The 26483-nt window shown below is 42.9% G+C and overlaps 3 protein-coding genes across 4 annotated transcripts in view; 2 read left to right on the top strand and 1 right to left on the bottom strand.

Annotated features, from left to right (window-relative positions):
* The window catches only part of LOC147999324 (uncharacterized), a 150952-nt gene that overhangs the window by 100271 nt on the left and 24198 nt on the right, over nucleotides 1–26483 (top strand). The window lies entirely within an intron of this gene.
* The window catches only part of LOC134483411 (disks large homolog 5-like), a 230132-nt gene continuing 214453 nt past the window's right edge, over nucleotides 10805–26483 (top strand). Inside the window, exon 1 of one of the 2 annotated variants that reach the window (XM_087596581.1) lies at nucleotides 10805–10978. The gene's annotated coding sequence lies outside the window, so the exon portion shown is untranslated. The remainder of the gene's footprint in view (nucleotides 10979–26483) is intronic. The other variant, XM_087596579.1, reaches the window with a different exon arrangement.
* Nucleotides 18783–23486, bottom strand: LOC147999326 (uncharacterized). The gene is made up of 6 exons (XM_087596576.1): nucleotides 23315–23486; nucleotides 22138–22297; nucleotides 20807–20950; nucleotides 20008–20174; nucleotides 19181–19286; nucleotides 18783–19057 (listed from the first exon to the last, which is right to left on the bottom strand). The coding sequence occupies exons 1-5, from the start codon at nucleotides 23439–23441 to the stop codon at nucleotides 19222–19224; spliced, it is 663 nt and encodes a 220-aa protein (XP_087452702.1). The 5' UTR covers nucleotides 23442–23486; the 3' UTR covers nucleotides 18783–19057; nucleotides 19181–19221.

Genomic DNA, 26483 nt, shown 5'->3' with positions numbered 1-26483 from the left:
CTGATGGGTAAATAGCACAAGAGATAGAACCAGAGCTGAAGACCGTCCAATACAGAACAAAGAAAGTCAGAAATGGCCATTCCACAAGTGATAGCCTTTCTGACCAGGACTTACCTAGAGAAGGTAATCTCCTTCTTCAGCTTATGGTTGTTCTCATGGACCTCAGTGTTCTCCATCTCTAAGTTGTGCAGAATTGACATGACCGCCTCCTCCATTCTCTCCAGGTCTTCATAATATGGATTTGGCCTGAAGTGTGGCCTGGCCCCAAATGATAGAATACAATGAACATCGGCATTTAGGAATATATGAACTCAGGGTGGGTCCTATATTACCCCAGGCTGCTGCCTGGATCTTCCAGCACTCAGTCCCCTGCCTAGCAAGTACAGAGACTCACCATAAACTCACTGCAATTACAATCTTGCAAAGCCACCAGCTGTCAAGGGCTTTGCAAATGCACACTGGGAACTCACTCTCCCTGAATTTGTCCCTGAATTCTTCATTCAGACCACAAGTTCTGCTTTTAAATAAATGGAAGCAGATGAGTCCATTTTCCATCTTGCTCCTCAGGAAGGGTCAGGTTCTGAATCTCCACTATATGGGAGGTGAGGTTTAGCACAGGGTGGTTAGGGAGGCACAGCTTTCTAGAACCCAAAACCTTAACAGGATAAGAAAAAGGTGACCTTGCAGACCCAGGAATGAAACAAGAGCATTTGGAGCGATTCATACCTGTTCTTCATAGATCTCTCTGTCAGAAACCTCAGGCGATCTCTCAGGTCATTTCTCTCCTCGGTAATGAGCTGCAGCTCTTTAATCAGCCTCTCCTTTTCCTTCATGGCCTGATTCTTGCTTAGGTCAGTGCCAGGGGATGATGTTTCTCTCCCAGCGTCTGTAGGTAGAAGAACACAAGTTAACCTGCATGGGGAGAATGCATAGAGTATTCATAGACCTCAGTGAGGCCTAAACAGGAGAACAAGCCAGGAACCCAGTGTCACTGCTAGGCGATTGGTCTATGCTTAAGAGGCCTCCTCAGGGGATCTCAGTTCTCCCACTACTCTATAGACACCAAGAGATGTAAGCAGCCAGGTGTTCCCTATTCCGGACATCACGTGCTTACATGTACCATGGTGATGGCTTCTCCAGGATTATTGTCAGCTGAACAGGGTACAGCTTGGTTTCAGGACCCTCACCCCTGTGGCTTCAGAACTTAGATGATAAATTCACCATCCACAAAACTTGAGTGATTGGAGACACTCAGATGTCCTACCCTGATACTCTAAGGCAACAACTTTGGATTTAAAATGCATTTCCAAGGGAGGATATGTTCAATAGACTTATCAGTGTCCCTATGTGAAATACCAAATGCCCTAGAAGTGCGAATAGGTTACAGGCTGAATCTTGGTCTACACGTTCCACATAGTTTTGGTATTGTAGAAAAATGTTTGTAACATACAACCTCTAATGTATAAAGCAAACGATGACCCTGCCAGTTAGAAGAAATCAGAGAAGGTCTAAGAACATAAGGTTATTGCCTGGAGCACAATCTCTCCCTGTTACTACTGTCAGATACCCACTGTATTTAAAGAAGCAATGATAGTGAAATACATTGCTGCCCTGTCTAAACTCAGAAAAGGTGGACCCTCCATGACCACTGATGGTGTTATTATATCAATGTAACAGAGCAAATGAACTGAAAAGTAAAGACCAGAAGTTCACAGTATGAAAGCATTGGCCTTACCATATCCTCCCAGTGGGGATGGGGAAACTAAAGTTCTGAAATCCTTGACTTTAAGGAATTGTGATATTCGTGGAAATTCAATTCCTTTTCAGATGCTCCAGTTGCTGTGGCCCATTGCTAGAAAGGTCAGCTTAAACCTGCAGCCCCCCTGGCAGGAAGCTCAAAATACACTGCCCAGAACTTACTCCACATTCCCCAGAAGTGCTGTCTTTCTCCATCATTACTTTGAGACGAAAGGCCAGACTCCTTCACTCTAGTCTCTCCAGAATCGACGTTCCCCCTCCCAAAACGCTTCCTAAGACGGGAAAACATGTCTTAGCTTGTAACCGCCAGACTCAGACTGAGAGAAACTAGGGCACTGGTTGTCACTACAACACTAGTGACATCACAGAGGATGCCAGAACTCTCTAGGAGACAATAGAATGTCCAAGAAGGGACAGCAGATGTCATGGGGAGCAGACTTTGCCTCCCTGCTAATGTTCTCCCTGTACTGAGCATAAGCAGAGGTGCCCTTTCCAGGAGACTTTCCTGGGCCAGAACCACTGAGCATCTCCTGCTTCCAAAGCCAAATTTTCCTCAAGGCTTGATTATAAAAAACCTTAGTGATTCCTATGCATCTAAATGAATGTTTCCTGTCAAATCTTTCCCAAAAATGTCTCATCCTAACTCACATTGTCCTCATCCACCAATGTTAGCCATTAAACCTTCCTGAGATTTCACACCAGCTTGAATATGCAGTCAAAAGTTCTCCTGTCTCATTATGTACGGGTGCTTTATATCACATCAAGAAATAGTCTGCATGGTGGGTTACAACACGGGTGTGTATTAGGGGAACACTCATGAAGTCATGTGCTTAGCAATCGACAATTGCCAGAAAATTCCTTAGGAGAAAGAGTTGAAGTCTTTAAGGTGCTAGGAAAAGTGTGGAGACCAGTTGGCAGAGGAAAGTGCAATATTGGAGCCACCAGTGAAGGGAACCTCATGCTGGTGGTGGGGTTCTCCTCTCTGCACCAATGTCGCCAAAGGAGCACTGCTCACAGGACTGAGTAAGATGTACCATGAGCTTCTATCAGAAAAATAAAATAGTCAAGAGATATAGGGGATGCACAGAAATGTCTAAAATGAGGCTATAAACATCATTAAGTGGATAGAGCAAGGTCCCTGCACCTGTACACTGGGAAATGGCCACCACACCAAACACAAAAGCATCTATCATAGTAAAAAATGAATACTTTATAGAATGCACACACTAACATTGATGGATCACATACATAGTTCAAATTTTGGGGGCAAATTCATGGCCTTAACTATCTTTGTCTCAACTTATATAGCAAAAAATAAGAAAGAACGAGAAAAGAAAAAGTCAAAACTAAAAGCTCAAGCTTCTCATATGAGGATTGCAGGAAGTGTTATATGGGAGTCAGTTCTGATTAGGCCATTTTAGATAGAACAGTGCATAGTGACCCTTAATGTGATGGGCCCTATATAAAGCTTTCTGCAATATTGGAATTTTAACAAACCTTATCCAGAACGTACGGAAGAGGCACCATGAGATCACCATGTGATCACCATGTCCTTACTCTGCATCAGGTTATTTTTCTGCATCCTTGATTGTCAGGCATATAACAGCAACAATCTGAAATAACTGGTAGACATGGGAAAACATGGCTAAAACTATAGTTGTGGGTTACACACCTCAACTGTGAAAGGCTAATGCTGTCCGCACAGTCCTTGGAGGCCACTCTTATAAGCCTATTTATTGCAAAGTGAAAGGAGGTTTATCTGAGCTCAAAGTGATCCTGGCCAGCCAGGTAGAGGGCAACATGTGATACTTGAGACCCTGTTTTAAACCAGCACAGAAATCCACACTTCATTCAAAGCATCATCTACGAATTCTCGATTATTTACCATTCTCTCCCTACCAGTCGTTCTGTTTGGAATGGTAGAAAACAACTGGAACTGATCTTTCTATTTTAAGGACCTTGATCTCTCTTTTTTTAGGTCCACATTAAGAGTGCATACAACTGGACATCACCATCTGAACATCTTAGTATTATCTACTCTGTATATGTAGCATAATACTGTGCCTATGGAAATCTTAAGCTTCCTTGAGTGTAGTTGCCCCATCAAGAAGTGTGAAGTTCTGAGTTCAAACCCCAGTGATGCTTTAAAGGGTTAGAAGAAAGCCATCAGAGATACTCCACTTCTTTGTCCTTAGATTAAATCAAGTTGACACAATGTGAACCTGGTGGGCTATTTAACCATGCATCTTTCTCCCAACCCCTCTTTTCTGAGTTCAGTCCATGGCAGAATTCATCCCCCACCATCCTAGATATTTCTTTGTATATTTCTACAAGAGCCAGGTTTCTTTTTTTTAATAGAATTAGTTGTAGTCAATCAACTGCTGCCCTATGTGAGAAATGATTAGTATCTATTGCAACTTACCGCACTGTATTTGTGTATACAAGTACATTATTGGAAATCCAGCATTACTGAGGGATTGGAAACCAGTGCTGTGGCCTTGCCTTTCTGTGCCTCTTCCTGGCTCACAGGCAGCAGAGGGCAGACCTTGAGTTCCTCTTCAGGGACAGAGTGATGTTGAATGGGCACTGAGCAGGCAGAGAAACACAGCTTAGGCAGCTCCTTTCAGTTATCAAACACATCATCTCCTTCCCATCTTTTTTTTATTTTTTTATAATTTTTTTTATTAACTTGAGTACTTCTTATATACATTTCAAGTGTTATTCCCTTTCCCGGTTTCCCGGCAAACATCCCCCTCCCCCCTCCCCTTCCTTATGAGTGTTCCCCTCCCAACCCTCCCCCCATTGCCGCCCTCCCCCCAACAGTCTAGTTCACTGGGGGTTCAGTCTTGGCAGGACCCAGGGCTTCCCCTTCCACTGATGCTCTTACTAGGATATTCATTGCTACCTATGGGGTCAGAGTCCAGGGTCAGTCCATGTATAGTCTTTAGGTAGTGGCTTAGTCCCTGGAAGCTCTGGTTGCTTGGCATTGTTGTACATATGGGGTCTAGAGCCCCTTCAAGGTCTTCCAGTTCTTTCTCTGATTCCTTCAACGGGGGTCCTATTCTCAGTTCAGTGGTTTGCTGTTGGCATTTGCCTCTGTATTTGCTGTATTCTGGCTGTGTCTCTCAGGAGCAATCTACATCCAGCTCCTGTCGGTCTGCACTTCTTTGCTTCATCCATCTTGTCTAATTGGGTGGCTCTATGTGTATGGGCCACATGTGGGGCAGGCTCTGAATGGGTGTTCCTTCAGTCTCTGTTTTAATCTTTGCCTCTCCCTTCCCTGCCAAGGGTATTCTTTTTCCTCATTTAAAGAAGGAGTGAAGCATTCACCTTTTGATCATCCGTCTTGAGTTTCATTTGTTCTAGGGATCTAGGGTAATTCAAGCATTTGGGCTAATAGCCACTTATCAATGAGTGCATACCATGTATGTCTTTCTGTGATTGGGTTAGCTCACTCAGGATGATATTTTCCAGTTCCAACCATTTGCCTACGAATTTCATAAGCTCGTTGTTTTTGATAGCTGAGTAATATTCCATTGTGTAGATGTACCACATTTTCTGTATCCATTCCTCTGTTGAAGGGCATCTGGGTTCTTTCCAGTTTCTGGCTATTATAAATAAGGCTGCGATGAACATAGTGGAGCACGTGTCTCTTTTATATGTTGAGGCATCTTTTGGGTATATGCCCAAGAGAGGTATAGCTGGATCCTCAGGCAGGTCAATGTCCAATTTTCTGAGGAACCTTCTTCCAATCTTAAGGGCTACTGCTGAGGTCTTGCCCCCATACCTACCTTAATAGCAGTGAATTTGTTACACAGCAGCCAGCTCTTTCCTATTGTTCTGTAATACTTCTCCACATCATGGATGCCAAGAAAAACACTAACAAAGAACAAAAAACTCTGACGTTGAACTGTGTGGTGCTGGTCACATACCCTGTTATGTTCTGTATGTTATGAGGTTTGTTAATCTTAACAAGTTCCCCAAGTGTATTCTTTACATAGGACCCAATAGATTCAAGGAAAATTGGAACAATTATGTGTAAAATGGCCTCAGTCAGGGCCCATAGACCGAAGCATTTGCAACACTTGTGCATGAGCCCATGTGGATTTTGCAATGAGCGGGGCCTAGCAATGTCCAGTACACAGTTGTGAGCTGTTGCTCTGGTTGAACTGTATTGGTGTGTGCATTCAATGAACTACACCTATTTAAATGAATTCAGTGTCCTGTGGTTTGAATCCAGACCCCTTGACATCAGATCTTCCCTTCTGCAGCACTTGGGAAAAAGGCTAAGTTTAGGAAAGGTGACGTCTTGTCATAAGTTATGTGACAAGAGGGATGGTGAATGATCCCTTGTGATAAGAATCAAGGTTTCCTCTGTGGTATTTAGGTCTATACTGGCCCTGTGCAACAGCTTCAAGAACCCATTTCTGATTTTCCTTGGGATTCCCGTGATGATGCACTCAGACATGATTGGAAACAACCAAAACGGTGGTCAGACTTGATTTATAAAATGTAGGTAACATTGCAAACTTATGTTGTAGGATATTTGATCATATTGTCATCCCCAATATTGCGTTATTTACTTAGAAAAATACCTTCTGGCTGTGTAGTTCAGTACTAGCACCAATATTTAACCCTAGAGCTATTTTTGTTTGTTTGTTTGTTTGTTTGTTTTTTGTTTTTGTTTTTGGATGAACAAGTACTTTCCTATTTTGTGGCCCAGCCCTAGCTCTTACTTCTTTGCACAGTCATAGAGAGACCTCAAACATTTACTCAGACAAAGCCAGGGGAGTGTATAAAAGGGCCTAAGGCAATACCACATAATGACATTGAAAGTGGGCTCTCTTCTTGATCCACGCCTCCAGCTCTCCTGACATCTACATGAATTATAACTCCTAATGCAGTGTAAATGATGTCTGCGCTATTGCTGAAGGAATCATGAGAATAACAACTGTAAACATTCCACCATGGATAGAATTTGTGGAAAGAGGTGACTGGCAGCCAACGAGAGGGCTCTACAGTTAAAGGGGCTTGCTGTCAAGTCTGATGAGCTTGACTCAATCCCCAGGACCCACGTGGTAAAAGGGAGAGAACTAAGGGCCAAGCTGTCCTCTGGCTTCCACTCATGTGCTTACATGTATGTGAGTATATATGTATATGTCTGTATGTATGTGTGGATATGAATGTGTGTATGCATGTATGTGTATACGTGTATATGTATATGTGTGTATATGTCTGTCTATGTGTGTGTATAGGTGTATTTGTATGTGTGTATATGTATTGTATGTGTGTATATGTGTGTATGTATATGTGTATGTGTGTATGCATGTATGTGTGTATGTGTGTATGTGTGTGTATGTGTGTGTGTATGTGTGTATGCATGTAGGTGTGTATGTATCTGTGTGTGAGCATGAATGTGTATAGTCATGTATATGCATGTGTTTTCATGTACGTGTATTCGTGTATATGTACGAATGTATGTGTGTATATGTATGTATGGACACACAAACACACACAATGTTAAAACATAAAAAGCTCCTTGGAGTATTCACCGTGCCTGGATAAGTGGTGACCATGTGGGGGAAACACATGTCCATGTAAGCACACCTGTTCACATGCGCTGAGCAATGCCCAGCCTGGTCTTGAGCTCACTACCTGCCCAACCATGAGTTTCTGCCCACCTGGTCTTCTCAGAGCCAGGTGACAATTGTTCCTGCCATTCCAGTTCTGTTCCCGTTTCTCATGCCACAAACCTTCTAGCTTGAATCTCACCTACTGACGCAGGAACCTAACAGCCTCCAACCCAGTGAAGTAAGTAAACTTCTTCCTGACATCCTCAGGCTTGGTGTCCCCCATGAGTCACAGGGAGGAAGGATGGCATGCACCAAGGAGAAGGGCCATGGGCAAGGAAGACAGGATCATAAGTCAGTCATCCCTGACACCAGCAAAGTGTGTGCTTCAGAGCTGGCTCTGCTCACTCTTGTCCCAGTGGCAGGACTTAAGAGTGGTGCCTACCTGTCACCCAGCGCTTAGAGACGTCTGAGGCATGAGAACCAGGAGTTCATGGCCATCGTAACTAATGGTGAGATCAAAGCCAGCCTGGGCTGCATGAGACTCAGTCTCAAAGCAGGCAAGGAGGAACTTGCTATATTTGAGCAAGGAAGCTGGAATCCTCCTGGGTTCTAAACATTCACTGCAATACAGAAAGATGCTAGGGCTAGTGTGGCAGAAAGTAGGAGACAGAGAAGCCAGGTTAACCCTCCCTAATCTTCTCATGCTGTGTGAGCTATGAGTAGATGGTGCCCTATACACTGTGGACAGGATGGTCTCTCAGACGGTTCAGAAAGCCATGGAGGACTCCAGCAATTCTCCACTTGGGTGTCACTTGAGTCTTATATGTGTGTGTTTACAAGCCAAAATATAAGATCCATAGGTGACTGTGTAAATTCAACATGGCACAGCCATGTGCTGGAATATTATTCAGCCTTACATAGGATTCAGATTCTGACCCTTGAACAGGAATGAGAATGGTAGCCATTCTCCTAAGTCAGACCTCCAGGCAGTGCAAAGACAAACTAACACTGTATGACACCACTGAGGGCTGCAGTGTCACCAGTTATATAAAGACAGAAAGCAGGAAGGTCTACAGAGCTCCAGGGGTGACATGGAGTGGGGAGGTTGGAGGGTAGGTGTGTAAGTGGGACTGAGCCTCAGAGGAATCAGACATGGCTGCAGAATATGCATGTGGCTGCCTCCCATACCTGTGGGTGCTGCCTCCTCAGAAAGGCAAATACAGTAAAAGAAAGGAACAGAGGAGACAGGCTCTGACCACCTGTAGACACACACAAATGACGTGACAGAATGTGCACACTGCTGCCTTTCTGCAGGAGCAATTGAGCTTCCAGAAGGGTTGAAAGAGGCTGGAAGGGCTGAGCATGGCACTGAGTTCAAGGACATAGCTTTAGGTCCTGGGGAACCTACGGTGCCCAGGCCCCATCCTGCTGATACTGAGGGACATCGCTGACATTCAGGGTGATGGCCGGGCTGGGCTGGGGAATAGGTGTCCACTCTCACCTGCCTCAGCTTGAAGATGCGCTGGGTGAAGTAGGACTGCAACTGCTTGTTGGATTCATTGATGCAAATCTGCTGGAAGCTATTCTGTTCAAAGTCCTCAAATCTGAATATGGCCAAGACACCAATGGGCAAGCACTGGGAGACAAGGTTTGGTTATAGCCGGGGCCTCCTGGAAAGACTAGCCCTCCTGAGAGGAGTTGCAGCAGAGGGGGTGTGTTTTCCTGACCTGTTTGGTACCCAGTGTTTTTTACCAAGGGTTCCTTTGTTACTTCTTGATGGAACCAGGCCTGCACATATCCAGGAAGCATTGGGGTGGAACCTAGGCTTGGTGCCCACATGCTGGCATCGCTGAGGGTGAAGCCTAGTCTATCACACTTCCAGACACCGAGTGCAGATGCCTGGGTTCCTATAGAATAGCGGTTCTTACCGTTCCTAATCCTGTGTCTCTTTATTTCAGTTCCTCATGTTGTGATCCCAACCATAAACTTATTGGAGAGCTACTTCATGAGTGTAACTTTGTTACTGTGAGGAACTGTAATGTAAATGTCTGGTGTGCAGGAGCTCTGATGTAGAACCCACAGATTGAGAGCAGCTGCTGTAGAGGATCAGAGTCCCCTGCCAGCCCTGGTGTTTGCAGAGATCCCCTGGGTTCCTAGTCTCCATGGCTTTCCCAAGGACAGGGTTTATTCTTGGCCGTCTCAGGGCCCGGAACCTCACAGAAACAGACTCTCCCATGTCCTTCCTGTTGAGGAGAGCGTGGTTGGTCCTCAGCACAGACCAGTCAAACAGGGTGCTGTATAGACACTTGGCCAGGGGTCTCCTGCAGTTATGGCCTCTGGACAGAGGGGTTTCTTCACTGGGGTGGGGCAACCATGCCAGGTACAGGCAGTGATGCTCAGAGTCAAGACCTAGTTTTGTCTTATTTTCATAGACAAAGTTGCCCAGGCTGGCCTCGAACTTGCCGTGTAGCCAAGGATAATTAAACAACTGATCCTACTGCCTCTACCCCCCATGGGCTGAGATTGCAGATGAGTGTCACCAGAGCTGGCTTGTCACAGGTGCTATACGGCTCTAAGTCTGGGGCCTCATGTGCAGGAGTGTTATGACTGTGCCATCCCCACCCCGCATGAGGGTTTTCACCTTTCTCCTGCTGAAGTCTGCTTAATCCTACCCTGGCCCCAGGACACAGCAGCTGTGGGAGCCTCAAAGCCTGGGGCTTCAGCACAGCATTGGTACACAGCATAGCATGCAGCCTACAGGGCTGTGAAAAAGCCAAGGAAGTGGTTCTCAGCTCACCCCCTGTAGGAGTGTCTAGTCCATCCTTCTCTCCATGGACGCAGACATCTGCTTCCAACTGCCCAACATGTCCCTCTGGTTTTGACTTTCCTGGATGCCATGTCAATGCCACCACACAGAGTGCTGCCTCTACTGGGGACACTCACACAACCTCTCTGGGGGACATCTGAGCCAAGCAGGGATTGGGTGCACTGCAGAGAGGTCAAGTCATGTCGTGAAGTACCTTGTCCCACAAAGGCTCACTGTTCAGGGAGTTGACTGGAAAAGTAAGCTTATGCCCCTGGGCAGGGTTCCCCATAGGGAGTGTCCCACACCCTGCTATCAGGTCTATTCCTGGTGCCATGCAAATTCAATTTGCAAGACCCAATGCTCTGGAAATGTCAAGAGCTAACGGAAATGTACCAGGAAGTGCACACCATAGCAAAGGGAGAGGATGGCACAGAGACCTATGCTATGGGTTAAAGGGCACGGAAAGGCCACCTCGAGCACAGGGGTCAGTCACCTCTTTCACAAACAAGGCAAAGGTCAATGCTCTCAGCTCTGGGAGCCTAAAGGGCTCTGTGGCTCCTAAGCCCTGCAGCTGCAGCCAGAAGCAGCACTGAACAGGATGTAAATGCTGAGTATGGCGATGTCAATAAAACTTTATTTACAAAACCAAATTGGTGGTAGTAGTGGTGGTGGTGGTGGTGGTGGTGGTGGTGGTGGTGGTGTTGGCGGACTGGTTCATTTCAAAGCATGCTGGAGTGGCATGGCCACTGAGCATCGGGAAACACAGAAAGGAATGCGACTGGACGCAGGGCTCCCAACACCCTAGACGTCGACCTATGGCACTGGAACAGGGTCCCTGAAGGTAAGTCTGGACAGTCAGATAAGGTAAGTACAATTTATTACAAGGAAATGGGACAAGATAAATCTTCTCTTCATCTCGCTATGCTTAAGCATCTTTAAGAGTGCAGGGAATTCATGTCTATCAGTCTGGTTTAGAAAAGTGTTTAGAGACAGCAAGAGTAAACTCCATGGTTCCCTGACGAGGGTTCCAGGGATTCTGATATCTGGGTCAAAGTGAAAGTTAAGGTGAAAAAGGCTGTCAGGCAGGGCAAAAAGATTCCAATTTCTGGTCTCTTTGAGCTGTAATTTTTACTGTGTTCAAGGCCATGAATGCAGACAGGGTAATAACGAATACAGAACAAGAAGCTACAGCTTCATTAAGACAAAACGAAAGTAAAAGTTTTGCCCTCTGCACCATTGCCTGAAGCAGGTTTTTCTAAGTCGTTTCCCGGGGATGGCATGTTGATCATTAGATTCACACAATGATAATGACGAATTCACCTGCCTTTTCTTTTCCTATAATTAGGCCAGCATCGATTCAAGGTGTGGCCCAACCGACTTATTATAAAGGATGATACTGGTTGGTTGAAAAAGGTAGTAGCTTTCTATGAACCATATATTAAGTTTTTATGTATATTAAAATTAACATTGGAAAGAACAATGGTAGGAGAGGAAGCTGGAGGACAACTGCTGCAAATGCTTGCTTTTGAAAATGCTAATGAAGAGTACAGGTGAGCATTATTACCTATAAAGGAGGCTGGGGATATTAATGCTTATATGAAGGCATGCAAGGGTGTCTTTTCTGAAAATGGAAAGATGCATATTTGGCACGTATTGATCCAGATAGAGTTATTAAATTATATGTTTAAATACTCTTGAATATCCTACAGGCGCTTTCGCTCAGGATGAGTTGCCTTTAGAATGGGTTTATATTAAATAAAACTTTAACCAAACATTAACAAATAATGAGGAACAAATTTCTTTAATTATTCAGCAAGGCATACAAAGACCTGTTACTCTGTGGGGATATGATTGTGCTGCTATTGTTTTCCCATTATGCAAAGATAAAGGGGAATATTTAATGCAGATGTCTGAGGTTTTTCAATTAGCCATGATTTCTTACACTGGAAATATTGAATTTCATCCTCCCCATAGTAAATTGTGGGATTGCTTTAAAAAACAAAAAAAATTTGATAAATACACTAATTTCTGTTGATCCATTACCATCAGCCTTTACTGTGTTTACAGATGGCTCTAAGACCAAGATGGCTTATTGGACCAAAGATTAATTTTGGGGACAAGAATCTTCTTTTGGGTCAGTACAACAAAATGAATTATTAGCGGTAATTAATGTATTCCAGGATTTTACTCATGATGTAAAAATATTATAGCTGAGTCCGCTTATGTTGTAGGAGTAGTACAGAATATTGCGACTGCTGTTGTTTCTACATCTAAGCCTACATTAAATGTTATTCTCACATATTAAAGGACTATTGTTATTATGAAACTCTAGAATATTCATTACACATACTAGATCACATTCAAAATTTCCAGAATCTTTAACACTTGGCAATCCTATGGTAGATCAATTAGTGGCATTTGCTACCCCAGAAGAACACAGTCATAATCATGCCAATACAGGATATTTACATATTAAATATAAGCTTCCCAATTCTCAAGCCAAACAAATTATTGCTAATTGTCCTATGTGTCAGTCTTCACGTATAAAATGTGTTCCATCTCAAATTAATCCCAGAAGGATGCAACTTAATACATCGTGGCAGATGGATGGAACCCATATTCCTGAGTTTGGTCGCCTTTCACATATAGATGTAAGCATAGATAATTTTTCAAAATTTGTGTGGGCTACGCCATTGCCAGGAGTACGCACTGCTCATGTTATACAGCATCTATTGGAAATTTTTGCTGTTATGGGACTGCCCTCTAAAATTAAAATTGATAATGGACCAACATATATTTCTTATCAATATAAACAATTTTGTCAACGATATCATATTGTACATATTACTGGTACAGAACACAATACACAAGGACAAGCTTTTGTTGAAAGGATTCACCATACCCTGAAATGACAAATTATAAAATTACAAAGGGGGAAAAGAGATGGCCTCATGCAACCTGAATGGAGTTTGCAGACCAGTTCCAGAGCTATATTGGCACAAGCATTATACATTATTAATTTTCTTAATTTACCACAAGGTGAAGTTATATCAAGAGCCGATAGACACTTTGTTGAACTTCCCCCCAGAAGGCATGGAACAGACAGTATGGATAAAAATTGCCCGGGATGCTGAATGGCAGGAAGGGACATCATTGTATATAGGGGAGAGGGTTTTGTCTCATTACAGGATGGGAGACTATTCTGGTTACCTGGGAGATGGATCCAAGCACAGAATAATAAGAACTGCTCCCTACCCTCAAAGGAATCCAGTTAAACCTGCTACATTTTCTCCTGATGGATGTTCTCAGGAGATGAGGAGGTGTCCTCCATTACTGAGGCCCTGGCTTCTCTTAGTGTCCACAAACAACAATGGATAAGGATCCGTGTAGTGACAACCCTATTACCTATATGGGGTAAGGTGAAGCGATTAAGCACTGAAAGGAATAATTTTGTCCCCTTCAGGAAAGTCCTGTACTGCTGAGCACTTATTCTTAGCAATGTGTGTTTTACTCATGGTTTCTTCTGCTGCGGCCAATGCCAGTTATCGGGCTTATATTGCTTATCATGATGAAATCCTACTACTTTTCTGTTAGTAAATATATGGATAATGACACAGAACATGATTGGAAGTTAATTCAAGCCTATTTAGAGGGTAATGAAAGTGCTTCAAAAGTAATTAATGCCTTGAAATATGATGTTCGAATGTCTTTTGGTAAACAGCTAGAAGATACTACCCCTATGGAAATAGCGAAATTATTGGCTGATCAATTGACAGGATTAGATCCCAAGGCTTGGCTTCAAAGGATTTTCCATAGCTTGGGAGGAGCTAGTTTTGCCATAATCTTATGTACATTATGTATTATGTTGCTTTATTTTTACATGACTAAACCCCTACAAGGACCTTTAGCTATGTTATGTAAAGTGTTACTTTAAAACAAAAGAAAAAAGAAGGAATTGTTAAGACATAGAGATGCAGCTCCCAGGCAGGGTCAAGAAAGGCCTGGTGACAGATTCAAGTAGGGGCTAGAATGCCGCCCTGGAGAAGAAAATGTTTTTCTCACTTGGCCTTAAATTATGTTCTGCTGTGTCCCATTTCTGTGGAAGTGGTTCTAACGCTCTCTTGGTAATGGTGAGTATATTTTGATTATAATAAGAAAGGTGATTTGTTATATGAATATTTTTAGAAGAAGCTTTTGTTTATTCGTCTTTCTTTGTTTAATCTTCCCTCATTGTTCCTGGTATCCTGGGAATAATGATCTTATGGTATCTTGACACAATGAAAATTGTAGTAATGCATATTCTTAGCTTAATAAGGATTAATAAAGCTTGCAACTGCGTGCAGTTTCTTATGCCTTGCTCTGCATCCCCTGTGTCCTGGGGTATGCGACCATACCCAGCGCCCCAACTCACTAGACATTGACAATGGGTCACCCCACAAAACACAGAAGCATCTACCTTAGTCAAAAATGGACATTTTATTGAATGCATACACTAACACTGATTGATCACATCCATAGCTAAGATACTAGGGGCAGATCCGTGGCCCAAAATACATTCCTCTAAACCTATAAAGAAAGAAAGAAAGAAAGAAAGAAAGAAAGAAAGAAAGAAAGAAAGAAAGAAAGAAAGAAAGAGAGGAAGGAAGGAAGAAGAAAAAACACAAAAAACTTAAGCTTCTCATAGGAACTTCGCAGGAAGTGTTGTCTGGCGGTCAGTTCTGATTAGGCCATTTTAGATGAAACAGTGCATAGTGACCCTTAATGTGATGGGCCCTATATAAAGCTTTTTGCAATATTGGAATTTTAACAAACCTCATCCAGAACATACAGCAGAGGCAAGGATGTGATCACCATGTCCTTGCTCTCTATCAGGTTATTTTTCTGTGTCCCTGATTGTCAGGCATAGAACAGCAACAATCTGAAATAGCTGGTAGACATGGAACAAAGTGGCTAAAACTATAGTTGTGGGTTGCACACCTCAACTGTCAATGGCTAATGCTGTCCTCACAGTCCTCGGAGGCCCCTCTTGTAAGACTATCTATTGGAAAGTGGAAGCAGGTTTATCTGAGCTCAAAGTGAACCTGGCCAGCCAGGGAGAGGGCAACATGGGATACTTGAGACCCTCTCTTAAACCAGCACAAAAACCAACCCTTCATTCAAAGCATCATCTATTAATTCTTTATTATTTACCACTTTCTCCCTACCAGCCTTTCAGTCTGGAATGGTAGAAAAGGACTGGGAATGTTCCTTCTATTCTAAGGACCTTGATCTCTCTTTCCTTAGGTCCACATTAAGAACACATGCAAATGGGTATCACCATCTGAACAACTTAGTATCATCTACTCAGTATATCTAGCCTAATACTGTTGTATGACAATCTCAAGCTTCCCTGAGTTTCGCTGACCTAGCAAGAAGTATGAAGTACTGAGGCCACACCCCAGTGATCCTTTCAAGGGGTTAAAAGAAAGCCGTGAGAGAAACTCCACTTCTTTGTCCTTAGATTAAATCACATTGACACAATGTGGGTGGACTATTTAACCAGACATGTTTCTCCCAACCCCACCTTTTTGAGTTCAGACCATGGCAGAATTCATGCCCCACCACCCTAGATATTGAGTTTAGTGATATGTAATTATTATTTAAACCTATGTATTAAATTTTGTCATTTTGTTAATTTTTGTGGTTTTCACAGTCTTCTTTGATTAACTTTCCTAGTTTTATTAATTTATCCCCAGTGTTCTCTGGTGTTTTGTCCTTCCCTTCAAACTAAAGTATTCCTTTTAGGATCCGCTAAAGAGCTGTCTTACTGGTTACTCATATTGTGTTAAATTTATTTTTAGTGTGCATTAGTCAGCACAGTAGCTGTGCAGCTGCCTGACCTCCATGGACCAGATCTACTTTCCAAACAATAACGCTAACTCTTACTGACTGTAGCATCTTGGCTGCTCTTTGTTCCCCTTGGACAGCCCTCAGGACCAGGCGCTCCTCCCCCTTAACCATGGATGCTGTCCTCTTCCTCTCTCCTCTCCATCACACACGTTCTTCCTTTATTCTCTGGCAGCTTCTTCTTCCTTCTTCCCTCCTCATGATCCTCTCTAGCAAAGCCCTCAAAGCTGACCTCCCCCATCTCTCTGCTGTGCAGCTGTTGGCTGTTGGCTTCATTATAATCACAGTTAACTGGGAGCAGGGTCAGTTATTTGGGGTTAACCAGTCTTGAGTTCTACAATTAGCATTAAAATACAAGCAGCATTAGGCCAATACACTACAGGGGTGTTGTTTGTTTGTTTGTTTGGTTTGGTTTAATTTTCATTTACCTTTTTACTTGTTATTTTATTTTTGGCTATTTTTTATTAAATGGTGATTTTATTTATTTACATTTCAACTGTTGTCCTGCTTTCCACACTCCCCTCATCAAACCTTACATCCCTTTTCTGCTCAGCTTTGCCTATGTGACAGTGATTCCCCACCCACACATATCCATTCCCACCTCACACCTCTAGGATCTCCATTTGGTGGGCAACAAGCCTCACCTGAACCATAGAGCATCCTTGCATACACTTTTGCTGGCAGTTTGGCCCCTGGGAGCTTAGGGATTAGGGAAAGAAGATCTGTTCAGATATTAAAGCCAATGATTGCTGCATTCTCTTCTTTTTCTGGTTATAGGTGAAATTATGTTTGTGTGCTTCTCTTTTTTTAAATTATTGAGAGAAGATTAATTTCTTGGTTTTTCTTGGGTATAGTTTAGTTCATTGTCTTGGAGTTTTCCTCCTATTAGCCTCTGTTGTGCTTTCCTCCAGAAAAGAATTCTTTAAATTTGGTTTTGTCATGAAATATCCTGGTTCCTCCTTTTATGGTGATTGAGGATTATGCTGGATATAGGAGCCTGTGTCTGCATTACATCTGCCCAAGATTTTCTGACTTTTAGAATCTCTGTTGAGAAGTCTGGTGTAATTCAGATATGTCTGAATTTATTTGTTACTAGATATTTATACCTTACCCCTTTTAATGTTCTTTCTTGATCTGTGCATTTAGCGTTTTAATTATTATGTGAATGGAGGAATTTTTCTGGTACAATTAGTTTGATGTCCTGTAGGCTTGTTGTACCTTTATGGCCTTTTCTCTCTTTACCTTATGGAAGTTTGCTTCTATGATTTGTTGAAGGTGTTTACTGGACCTATGAACTAGAAATCTTAATTCTCTTCTCTATTTATTATCCTTAGGTTTCAACATTTAATTGTGTCCTGAAATTCATGGATGTTTTGGATTCAATAAACCATACATGTTTATCTGAGATGGGTGTTTTGTGCTTTGTGGGATGACCTCCTTGACCCCAGGCTGCATGAAGAATCTCAGCTGACAATGGGGACATAAATTATGAGTATGTGTAGCAAGACCCAGGCCTCTTCCAGGTTCTTAGATATTAACTGAGAACCTCAAATACAGTAGTAATGTGATAGTGTGGTGTGAATCTAGTTACTCTTCTCTATTTTGATATAGATGACTCTTTTTGTGTCATGGTCACCTTATAATGACTAGAAGACCTAAGCTTGAGAATGACTAAAGACTACCTTGCTTCTCTAGCAGCTGAGCTTTTAAAAGTCCTGGTGTGACAGCAACTGTTGGTGGACATTCTGGATTATTCCTTCTGTACTTTAACTCTCTGTGTCACTTCCACCATCAGTAAGTTAGTTCAATTCCATAAATTGGAAATCCATCACCTGGAAGAAATACTCTTTTTTTTTAAAGATTTATTTATTTATTTATTTATTTATTTATTTATTTATTTATAGTATACAAGTACACCGTGACTGTCTTCAGACAGACCAGAAGAGGGCATCATATCTCATTACAGATGGTTGTGAGCCACCATGTGGTTGCTGGGATTTTAACTCAGGACCTCTGGAAGAGCTGTCAGTGCTCTTAACCACTAAGCCATCTCTTTAGCCCAAGAAATACTTTCTGAATATGATCTGAGATTGGCCATGGAAAAAGGGTAGCTTGAATTGTCCCACCTAGGTTCTGGGCCTGCACAGGCCTGCTCTCCAAAAGAAACCTGTGTTCACAGCTGTTGGCTGGCTAAGAACGATTTCACGAGACGTGATACACAGCCCTCGGACTTCTGCTTCAGTCATCTGCACAATTTCTCCCAGATGATGTCCTCATACCGCCAGCAGGCGGGTGATGAAGCTGTCCAGAACACCAGAGCTCTGTAGGGATGCCTGGCAACCTAACACGTTGAGCAGGCAAGCTCAGTAAGTTCCCTGTGAACACACATCTCCTGAGATCTCTCTATTTAATCATAGGTGATCTTGTCCACCTAATACAGCACCTCATGTGGAATAACAAAAGCCACCTGCAGGAGCTGTGGTGATGACTCACAGGTTAGAGCATCTGCTGCTCTCTCAGAAGAACCACATGCCCCTAACAATTGGGTAAAGTATGTCAGTGATTACATCATAAAGTGTTTGTTGGAGACACAGCCACATTATCCACACAAAAAACACTATCACACTGGGTACCCCTTAGTGAGTTTGAATTCACTTATTAGCCCAGGCTCCATGGAACATGCAGAGATCCATCTCTAGCTGTCAGTTCTAGGTCCACAGAACCCTTGAGTAAGAATGATGGTCTTAAGAGTCAAGAGATAGAATTCAATTTTTATTCATAACAAATACATTTTTACAACACAACAGGATTAAAATGAATAAAAATATTTAAAAATATTTGAAAGTAAAAATAGTAACAAGAACACATAAATATGAAACAACAAAAAGAAAACTTCAATTAAAATCATAACAAAAAAATTTCTAAACATAATCATATTCTTAACGAACATGTGGAAGCACAGACGTATTGGTGTTTCTCCTCTAGCACACATAATGAAAGGCGGTCCCCCAAGTTGTCTCTCAAGTTGTGTTTTCTGAAGAAGAAAGTGAGTAAGACCTGAATCAGTCAGGCTGGCTTAGTGTTATATAAATTTAGGGTCTCTAAGAAATGACAAATTAACTCTGAGGAAGAATATTCATCCAAAAAATATTGTTACCATTCAGGATGTTTGTCATCAGGGACTCCTGAGAAAGCAACTCATTCTTCAGGAAGCTCTCTTACTGGGGTGTGTCCAATTCCAGCTCTCTTGCACTTTCTGAGACCTAGGAGAGGAACACAGTTTTAAGACACTGATTTGGTGGGGAAATGCTAGCCAGCTGTCAGAATGCTGCCTTCTACCACCTCAGTTCTATTGGACAGTCGACATGGACCTTTTAACTGATATCATTGTTGCTAACTCTGCAGGTAGGGCAAAATCCCCGGCAAGCCTCACTGTAATGTGGGCTGACAATATGGGACCCAGACTTATACCAGTGCAAACCAAGAACAGGGCAAAGGGAAGAGACCTCATTGGGTTGCCGGAAGAAAGGAGATGTCCATATGTCACCAAGGTTAAAGTCAATGACAAGTACTAATTTGACATTTGCACTTGGTTCTTATCCCGGAAAGGTGCTTCCTACACAAGAAGTCACATTAACACAGAGTGTCATTTGTCAAAGAACCACGAACTTGTTCAAAGCTCTGCATAGGATCCAATCTATCACATGGATATGCAATAATGAGGTATGTTATTCATCTGTCACCATTTCTAGACTGCAGCTTCAAAAAGAGCAGCAAAATATACTTGCAAAATAATTCAGTTTCTGAAAAGTGTTTAACTTCCCAGAATACTTGTGCATAGGCAGAGCAATGAACAATTCCATTACATGAGGTGGTTGGCTGGTTGTGATTGTAAATTAGAAAGGAGGTAGGAGGAAGCAAATATGTATCAAATTGGCAAATTTTATCAGATATTGTTAAGCTAAAACAGCTGTTTGTCCCTACCAGATGATGCTGGGTCTGGACGTTGCTGGTCTTTATCTTTCTTGCTTAAGTCAACCAAATATTTCTGGTTCAGTGCACACTCAAGATGTCCCTCCTTGCTCCCCTGCTTCAGTGGGACCAACTTCTTCCTGCATGTGTTCTCCATCAGGAGCTGGCTGAGCAGGTTTCTGGAAATACAGTCTGCAGAGTAAGATCATGCTGCCCCTTTCTCCCATTCCTACTCCCAAGTCCCACTAACTCTACCAGGTCCCAGATACCCATGAAGACTTAATAAAATACATCTCGATACACATAATGCTGCTGCACAAACCACAAAGAGTTAATTCAGGGAAGAATAAATTGTTTGCTTGGCCCGAGCACCAATTAGTGTCCACATCTCTCAAAAAGAACATGGATCTACAACTATCCATGAAAGCCCAATGCATGGGGCAACATCAATTAGTAGTTGGCAAGCACCCGCAAAAGAGGTCAGTAGAACCAAGAGAAGGTCATGCTAACCCTGTGGTCCACGCACTGAGTGTTGTAAAACCTGGTATGACCCCAGAGGCCCAGGTCAGCCTAATAAGGTTCTGCTGACTTCAATCAGTGCTGTTCTATCTAGAGCCTTCTGCAGATGCCTAGACAGTCCTGGGATGAGTAACAGTCTTTTATGGAACTGAAAACTGAGTCCTAATGACCCTGGAACACTGATGTGTAAACAGCACAAGAGATAGAACCAGAGCTGAAGACCGTCCAATCCAGAACAAAGGAATCAGAAATGGCCATTCCACAGGTGACAGCCTTTCTGACCAGGACTTACCTAGAGAAGGTAATCTCCTTCTTCAGCTTATGGTTGTTCTCATGGATCTCAGTGTTCTCCATCTCTAAGTTGTACAGAATTGACATGACCACCTCCTCCATTCTCTCCAGGTCTTCATAATATGGATTTGGCCTGAAGTGTGGCCTGGCCCCAAATGATAGAATACAATGAACATCAGCATTTAGGAAGATATGAACTCAGGGTGGGTCCTGTACTACACCAGTCCTGGAAGGACACCTTCTGAATTCTACATATTGGACCTTCTTCAGCTTCAGAAACATGTTTTTCTGCGTCCAGCACACCAGAATCTCGGCATCCAGATGGAGGGTTCCCTGGCTCCCTTTATTCAATCAAGAGGAAATCTGCAGTCCAGCCAGTTGAGCTTTCAAGAGCCTAGGCCACACCTCTCCATGCTCCCCCACCCCCAACGCACCCAGAATCCTGTGATTTCCTTTTTCCTGTCCTGATAACAGACCATATATCAACCCAAAATTATAATCTGCACAACGAATACAAATATACAGACAAACGTGGCCACATAAGCAAAGAACTGTGCTGTTGACCGTGGGCCTCCCAGAACAAAGCATTCACATCACCATGAAAGTGTCACAGGTAAATACTCAGGCCAAGACATAGACTCCTATATTCCAGGTGTGGAGGGAAATATAAACATATAACAGTTGTGCATATGCATTTGGATGTATGCACACACAGACTCACAGACTGAGACACACCCACAAAAAAAAAGAGAAATGTAAACAGAGTCAGAGAAAGAGAAAAGCAAATATGGAAACAGAGAGCACTGTGAGAACCAGGAGAAATGCATGCACCATTGCTGTGTCCGAGGGGCTCCCACAGACACACAGACAATAACAAACAGGCCTGAGCCTGACAACTTCTAGTCAAGCATTGAGATGAACTGTTTGGGACCAGGCCCCTCAGGCTGCTGCCTGGATCTTCCAGCACTCAGTCCCTGCCTAGCAAGTACAGAGACTCACCATAAACTCACTGCAATTACAATCTTGCAAAGCCACCAGCTGTCAAGGGCTTTGCAAATGCACACTAGACACTCACTCTCCCTGACTTTATCCCCGAATTCTTCATTCAGACCACAAGTTCTGCTTTTCAATAAATGGAAGCAGATGAGTCCATTGTCCATCTCTCTCCTCAGGAAGGGTCAAGGTTCTGAATCTCCTCTATATGGGAGGTGAGGTTTAGCACAGGGTGGTTAGGGAGGCACAGCTTTCTAGAACCCAAAACCTTAATAGGATAAGATGAAGGTGACCTTGCAGACCCAGGAATGAAACAAGAGTGTTTGGAGCGATTCATACCTGTTGTTTTTGGATCTCTCTGTCAGAAACCTCAGCCGATCTCTCAGGTCATTTCTCTCCTCGGTAATGAGCTGCAGCTCTTTAATCAGCCTCTCCTTTTCCTTCTTGACCTGCTTCTCGCTTGGGGCAGTTTCAGGGGAAGATGTTTCTCTCCCAGCTTCTGTAGGTAGAAGAACACAAGTGAACCTGCATGGGGAGAATGCATAGTGTGTACATAGACCACAGTTAGGCCTAAACAGGAGAACAAGCCTGGAACCCAGTGTCACTGCTAGGCGATTGGTCTATCCTCAGTGGATCTCAGTTCTCCCACTACTCTATAGAGACCAAGAGATGTAAGCAGCCAGGTGTTCCTTATGCCGGACATCAGGTGCTTACATGTACTACGGAGATGGCTTCTCCAGGATAATCATCAACTGAACAGGGTACAGCTTTATTTCAGGACCCTCACCACTGTGGCTTCAGAACTCAGATGATAAATTCACCATCCACAAGACTTGAGTGACTGGAGACACTCAGATGTCCTACCCTGATACTCTAGGCCAATATCTTTGGATTTAAACGCATTTCCAGGGAGGACATGGTCAACAGACTTATCAATTCCCCTATTTGAAATACCAAACCCCTGAAGTGCCAATGGGTTACAGGCTGAATCTTGGTCTACACGTTCCAAATAGTTTTGGTATTTTAGAAAAATGTTTGTAACACACAACCTCTAATATATAAAGCTAAGGATGACCCTGCAATTAGAAGAAATCCGAGAAGGTCTAAGAACATAAGGTTATTGCCTGGAGCACAATTCTCCCCCTGTTCCTACTGTCAGATATCCACTGTATTTAAAGAAGCAATGATAGTGAAATACATTGCAGTCCTGTCTAAACTCAGAAAAAGTGGACCCTCCATGACTCCTGATGGTGTTTTTATATCAATGTAACATACCAAATGAACTGAAAAGTAAAGGCCAGAAGTTCACAGTGTAATAGCATTGGCCTAACCATATCCTCCCAGTGGGGATAGAGAATCTAAAGTTCTGAAATCCTTGACTTTCAGGAATTGTGATATTCATGGAAATTCAATTCCTTTTCAGATGCTCCAGTTTATGTGGCCCATTGCTAGAAAGGTCAGCTTAAGCCTGCAGCCCCCCTGACAGGGAGCTCAAAATATACTGCCCAGAACTTACTAAACATTCCCCAGAAGTGCTGTCTCTGTCCATCATTACTTTGAGACGAAAGGCCAGATTCCTTCACTCTAGTCTGTCCACAATCGACATTCCCCCTCCCAAAACGCTTGCGAAGACGGGAAAACATGTCTTAGCTTGTAACTGCCAGACTCAGACTGAGAGAAAGTAGGGCACTGGTTGTCACTAATGTCTGGTGACATCACAGAGGATGCCAGAACTCTCTAGGAGACAATAGAATGTCCAAGAAGGGACAGCAGATGTCATGGGGAGCAGACTTTGCCTCCCTGCTAATGTTCTCCCTGTACTGAGCATAAGCAGAGGTGCCCTTTCCAGGAGACTTTCCCGGGGCAGAGTCACTGAGCATCTCCTGCTTCCAAAGCCAAATTTTCTTCAAGGCTTGATTAGAAAAAAACCTTAGTAATTCCTATGCATCTAAATGAATGTTTCCTTCTATATCTTGCCCCAAAATGTCTCATCCTAACTCAAATTGTCCTCATTCACCAATGTTAGCCATTAAAACTTCCTGAGATTTCATACCAGCTTGAATATGCAGTCAAAAGTTCTCCTGTCTCATTATGTACAGGTGCTTTATATCACATCAAGAAATAGTCTGCATGTAGGTTACAACATGGGTGTGTGTTAGGGGAACACTCATGAAGTCATGTGCTTAACAATCGACAATTGCCAGAATATTCCTTAGTAGAAAGAGTTGAAATCTTTATGGTGCTAGGAAAAGTGTGGAGACCAGTTGGCAGAGGAAAGTGCAATATTGGAGCCACCAGTGAACGGAACCTCATGCTGCTTGTGGGGTTCTCCTCTCTGCACCAATGTCGCCAAAGGAGCACTGCTCACAGGCCTGAGTAAGATATACCATGAGCTTCTATCAGAAAAATAAAATAGTCAAGAGATATAGGGGGTGCACAGAAAGGTCTAAAATGAGGCTATAAACATCATTAAGTGGATAGAGCAAGGTCCCAGCACCTGTACACTGGAAAATGGCCACCACACCAAACACAAAAGCATCTATCATAGTGAAAAATGAATACTTTATAGAATGCACACACTAACATTGATTGATCACATCCATAGTTCAAATTTTGGGGGCAAATTCATGGCCCTAACTATCTTTCTCTCAACCCATATAGCAAAAAATAAGAAAGACAGAGAAAAGGAAAAGTCAAAACAAAATCCAAAGCTTCTCATATGAGGACTGCAGGAAGTGTTATCTGGTGGTCAGTTCTGATTAGACATTTTAGATAGAACAGTGCACAGTGACCCTTGATGTGATGGGCCCTATATAAAGCTTTTTGCTATATTGGAATTTTAACAAACCTCATCCAGAACGTACAGAAGAGGTAAGGATGTGATCCCCATGTCCTTGCTCTCTATCAGGTTATTTTTCTGTGTCCTTGATTGTCAGGCATAGAACAGCAACAATCTGAAATAGCTGGTAGACATGGGAAAACATGGCTAAAACTATAGTTGTGGATTACACACCTCAACTGTCAAAGGCTAATGCTGTCCTCACAGTCCTTGGAAGCTACTCTTGTAAGCCTATCTATTGGAAATGGAAGGAGGTTTATCTGAGCTCAAAGTGAACCTGGCCAGCCAGGGAGAGGGCAACATGGGATACTTGTTACCCTGTCTAAAACCAGCCCAGAAACCCACACTTCATTCAAAGCATCATCCACCAATTCTCGATTATCTACCATTCTCTCCCTACCAGTCGTTCAGTTTGGAATGGTAGAAAAAAATGGAACTGATCTTTCTATTGTAAGGACCTTGATCTCTCTTTTCTTAGGTCCACATTAAGAGTATATATAAATGGATATCACCATCTGAACATCTTAGTATTATCTACTCTGTATATCTAGCATAATACTGTGCCTAAGACAGTCTCAATCTTCCTTGAGCATTGTTGCCCCAGAAAGAAGTATGAAGTACTGAGGCCAGTCCCCAGGTATCCTTTCAAGGGTTTAAAAGAAAGCCATCAGAGATACTCCACTTTTTGTCCTTAGATTAAATCAAGCTGACACAATGTGAACCTGGTGGGCTATTTAACCATGCATCTTTCTTCCAACCCCCCCCCCATTCTGAGTTCAGTCCATGGCAGAATTCATTCCCCAGCATCGTAGATATTTCTTTGTATATTTCCACAAGAGCCAGGTTTCTTTCTCTTTTAAATAGAATTAGTTGTAGTCAGTCAACTGTTGCCCTATGTAAGAAATGATTAGTATATATTGTAACTTACCACACTGTATTTGTGTATACAAATACATTATTGGAAATCCAGCATTACTGAGGAATTGGAAACCAGCGCTGTGGCCTTGCCTTTCTGTGCCTAGTCCTGGCTCACAGGCAGCAGGGGGCAGACCTTAATTTCCTCTTCAGGGACAGAGTGATGGTGAATGGGCACTGAGCAGGCAGAGAAACACAGCTGAGGCAGCTCCTTTCAGGTATCAAACACATCATCTCCTTCCCATCTTAAGGGCTGTTGCTGAGGTCTTGCTCCCGTACCTACCTTAATAGCAGCAAATTTGTTACACAGCAGCCAGCTCTTTCCTATTGTTCTGTAATACGCCTCCACATCATGGATGCCAACAAACAAACTAACAAAAAACAAAAAAACCTGACATTGAACTGTGTGGTGCTGGTCACATACCCTGTTATGTTCCGTATGTTACGAGGTTTGTTAATCTTAACAAGTTCCCCAACTATGAGCTTCACATAGTACCCATTAGATTCAAGGAAAATAGGAACAATTATGTGTAAAATGACCCGAGTCAGGGCCCATAGACAGCAGCATTTCCAGCACTTGTGCTTTAGCCCATGTGGATTTTGCAATGAGCTGGGCCTAGCAATGTCCAGTACACAGTTGTGAGCTGTTGCTCTGGTTGAACTGTATTGGTGTGTGCATTCAATGAACTACACCTATTTAAATGAATTCAGTGTTCCTGTGGTCTGAGTCCAGACCTCTTGACACCAAATCTTCCTGTCAGCAGCACTTAGGAAAAGAAGCTAAGGTTAGGAAAGGTGACATCTTGTCATAAATTATGTGACAAGAGGGATGGAGAAATGATCCCTTGTGTTAAGAGTCAAGGTGTCCTCTGTAATATTCAGGTCTATACTGGCCCTGTGCATCAGCTTCAAGGACCCATTTCTGATTTTC

Source organism: Rattus norvegicus, chromosome 19 (assembly GCF_021556685.1).
Source record: "Rattus norvegicus strain SHRSP/BbbUtx chromosome 19, alternate assembly SHRSP_T2T, whole genome shotgun sequence".
In the NCBI taxonomy this organism is placed as follows: Eukaryota; Metazoa; Chordata; class Mammalia; order Rodentia; family Muridae; genus Rattus; species Rattus norvegicus.
This window is presented reverse-complemented; position numbering and strand designations above follow the sequence as displayed.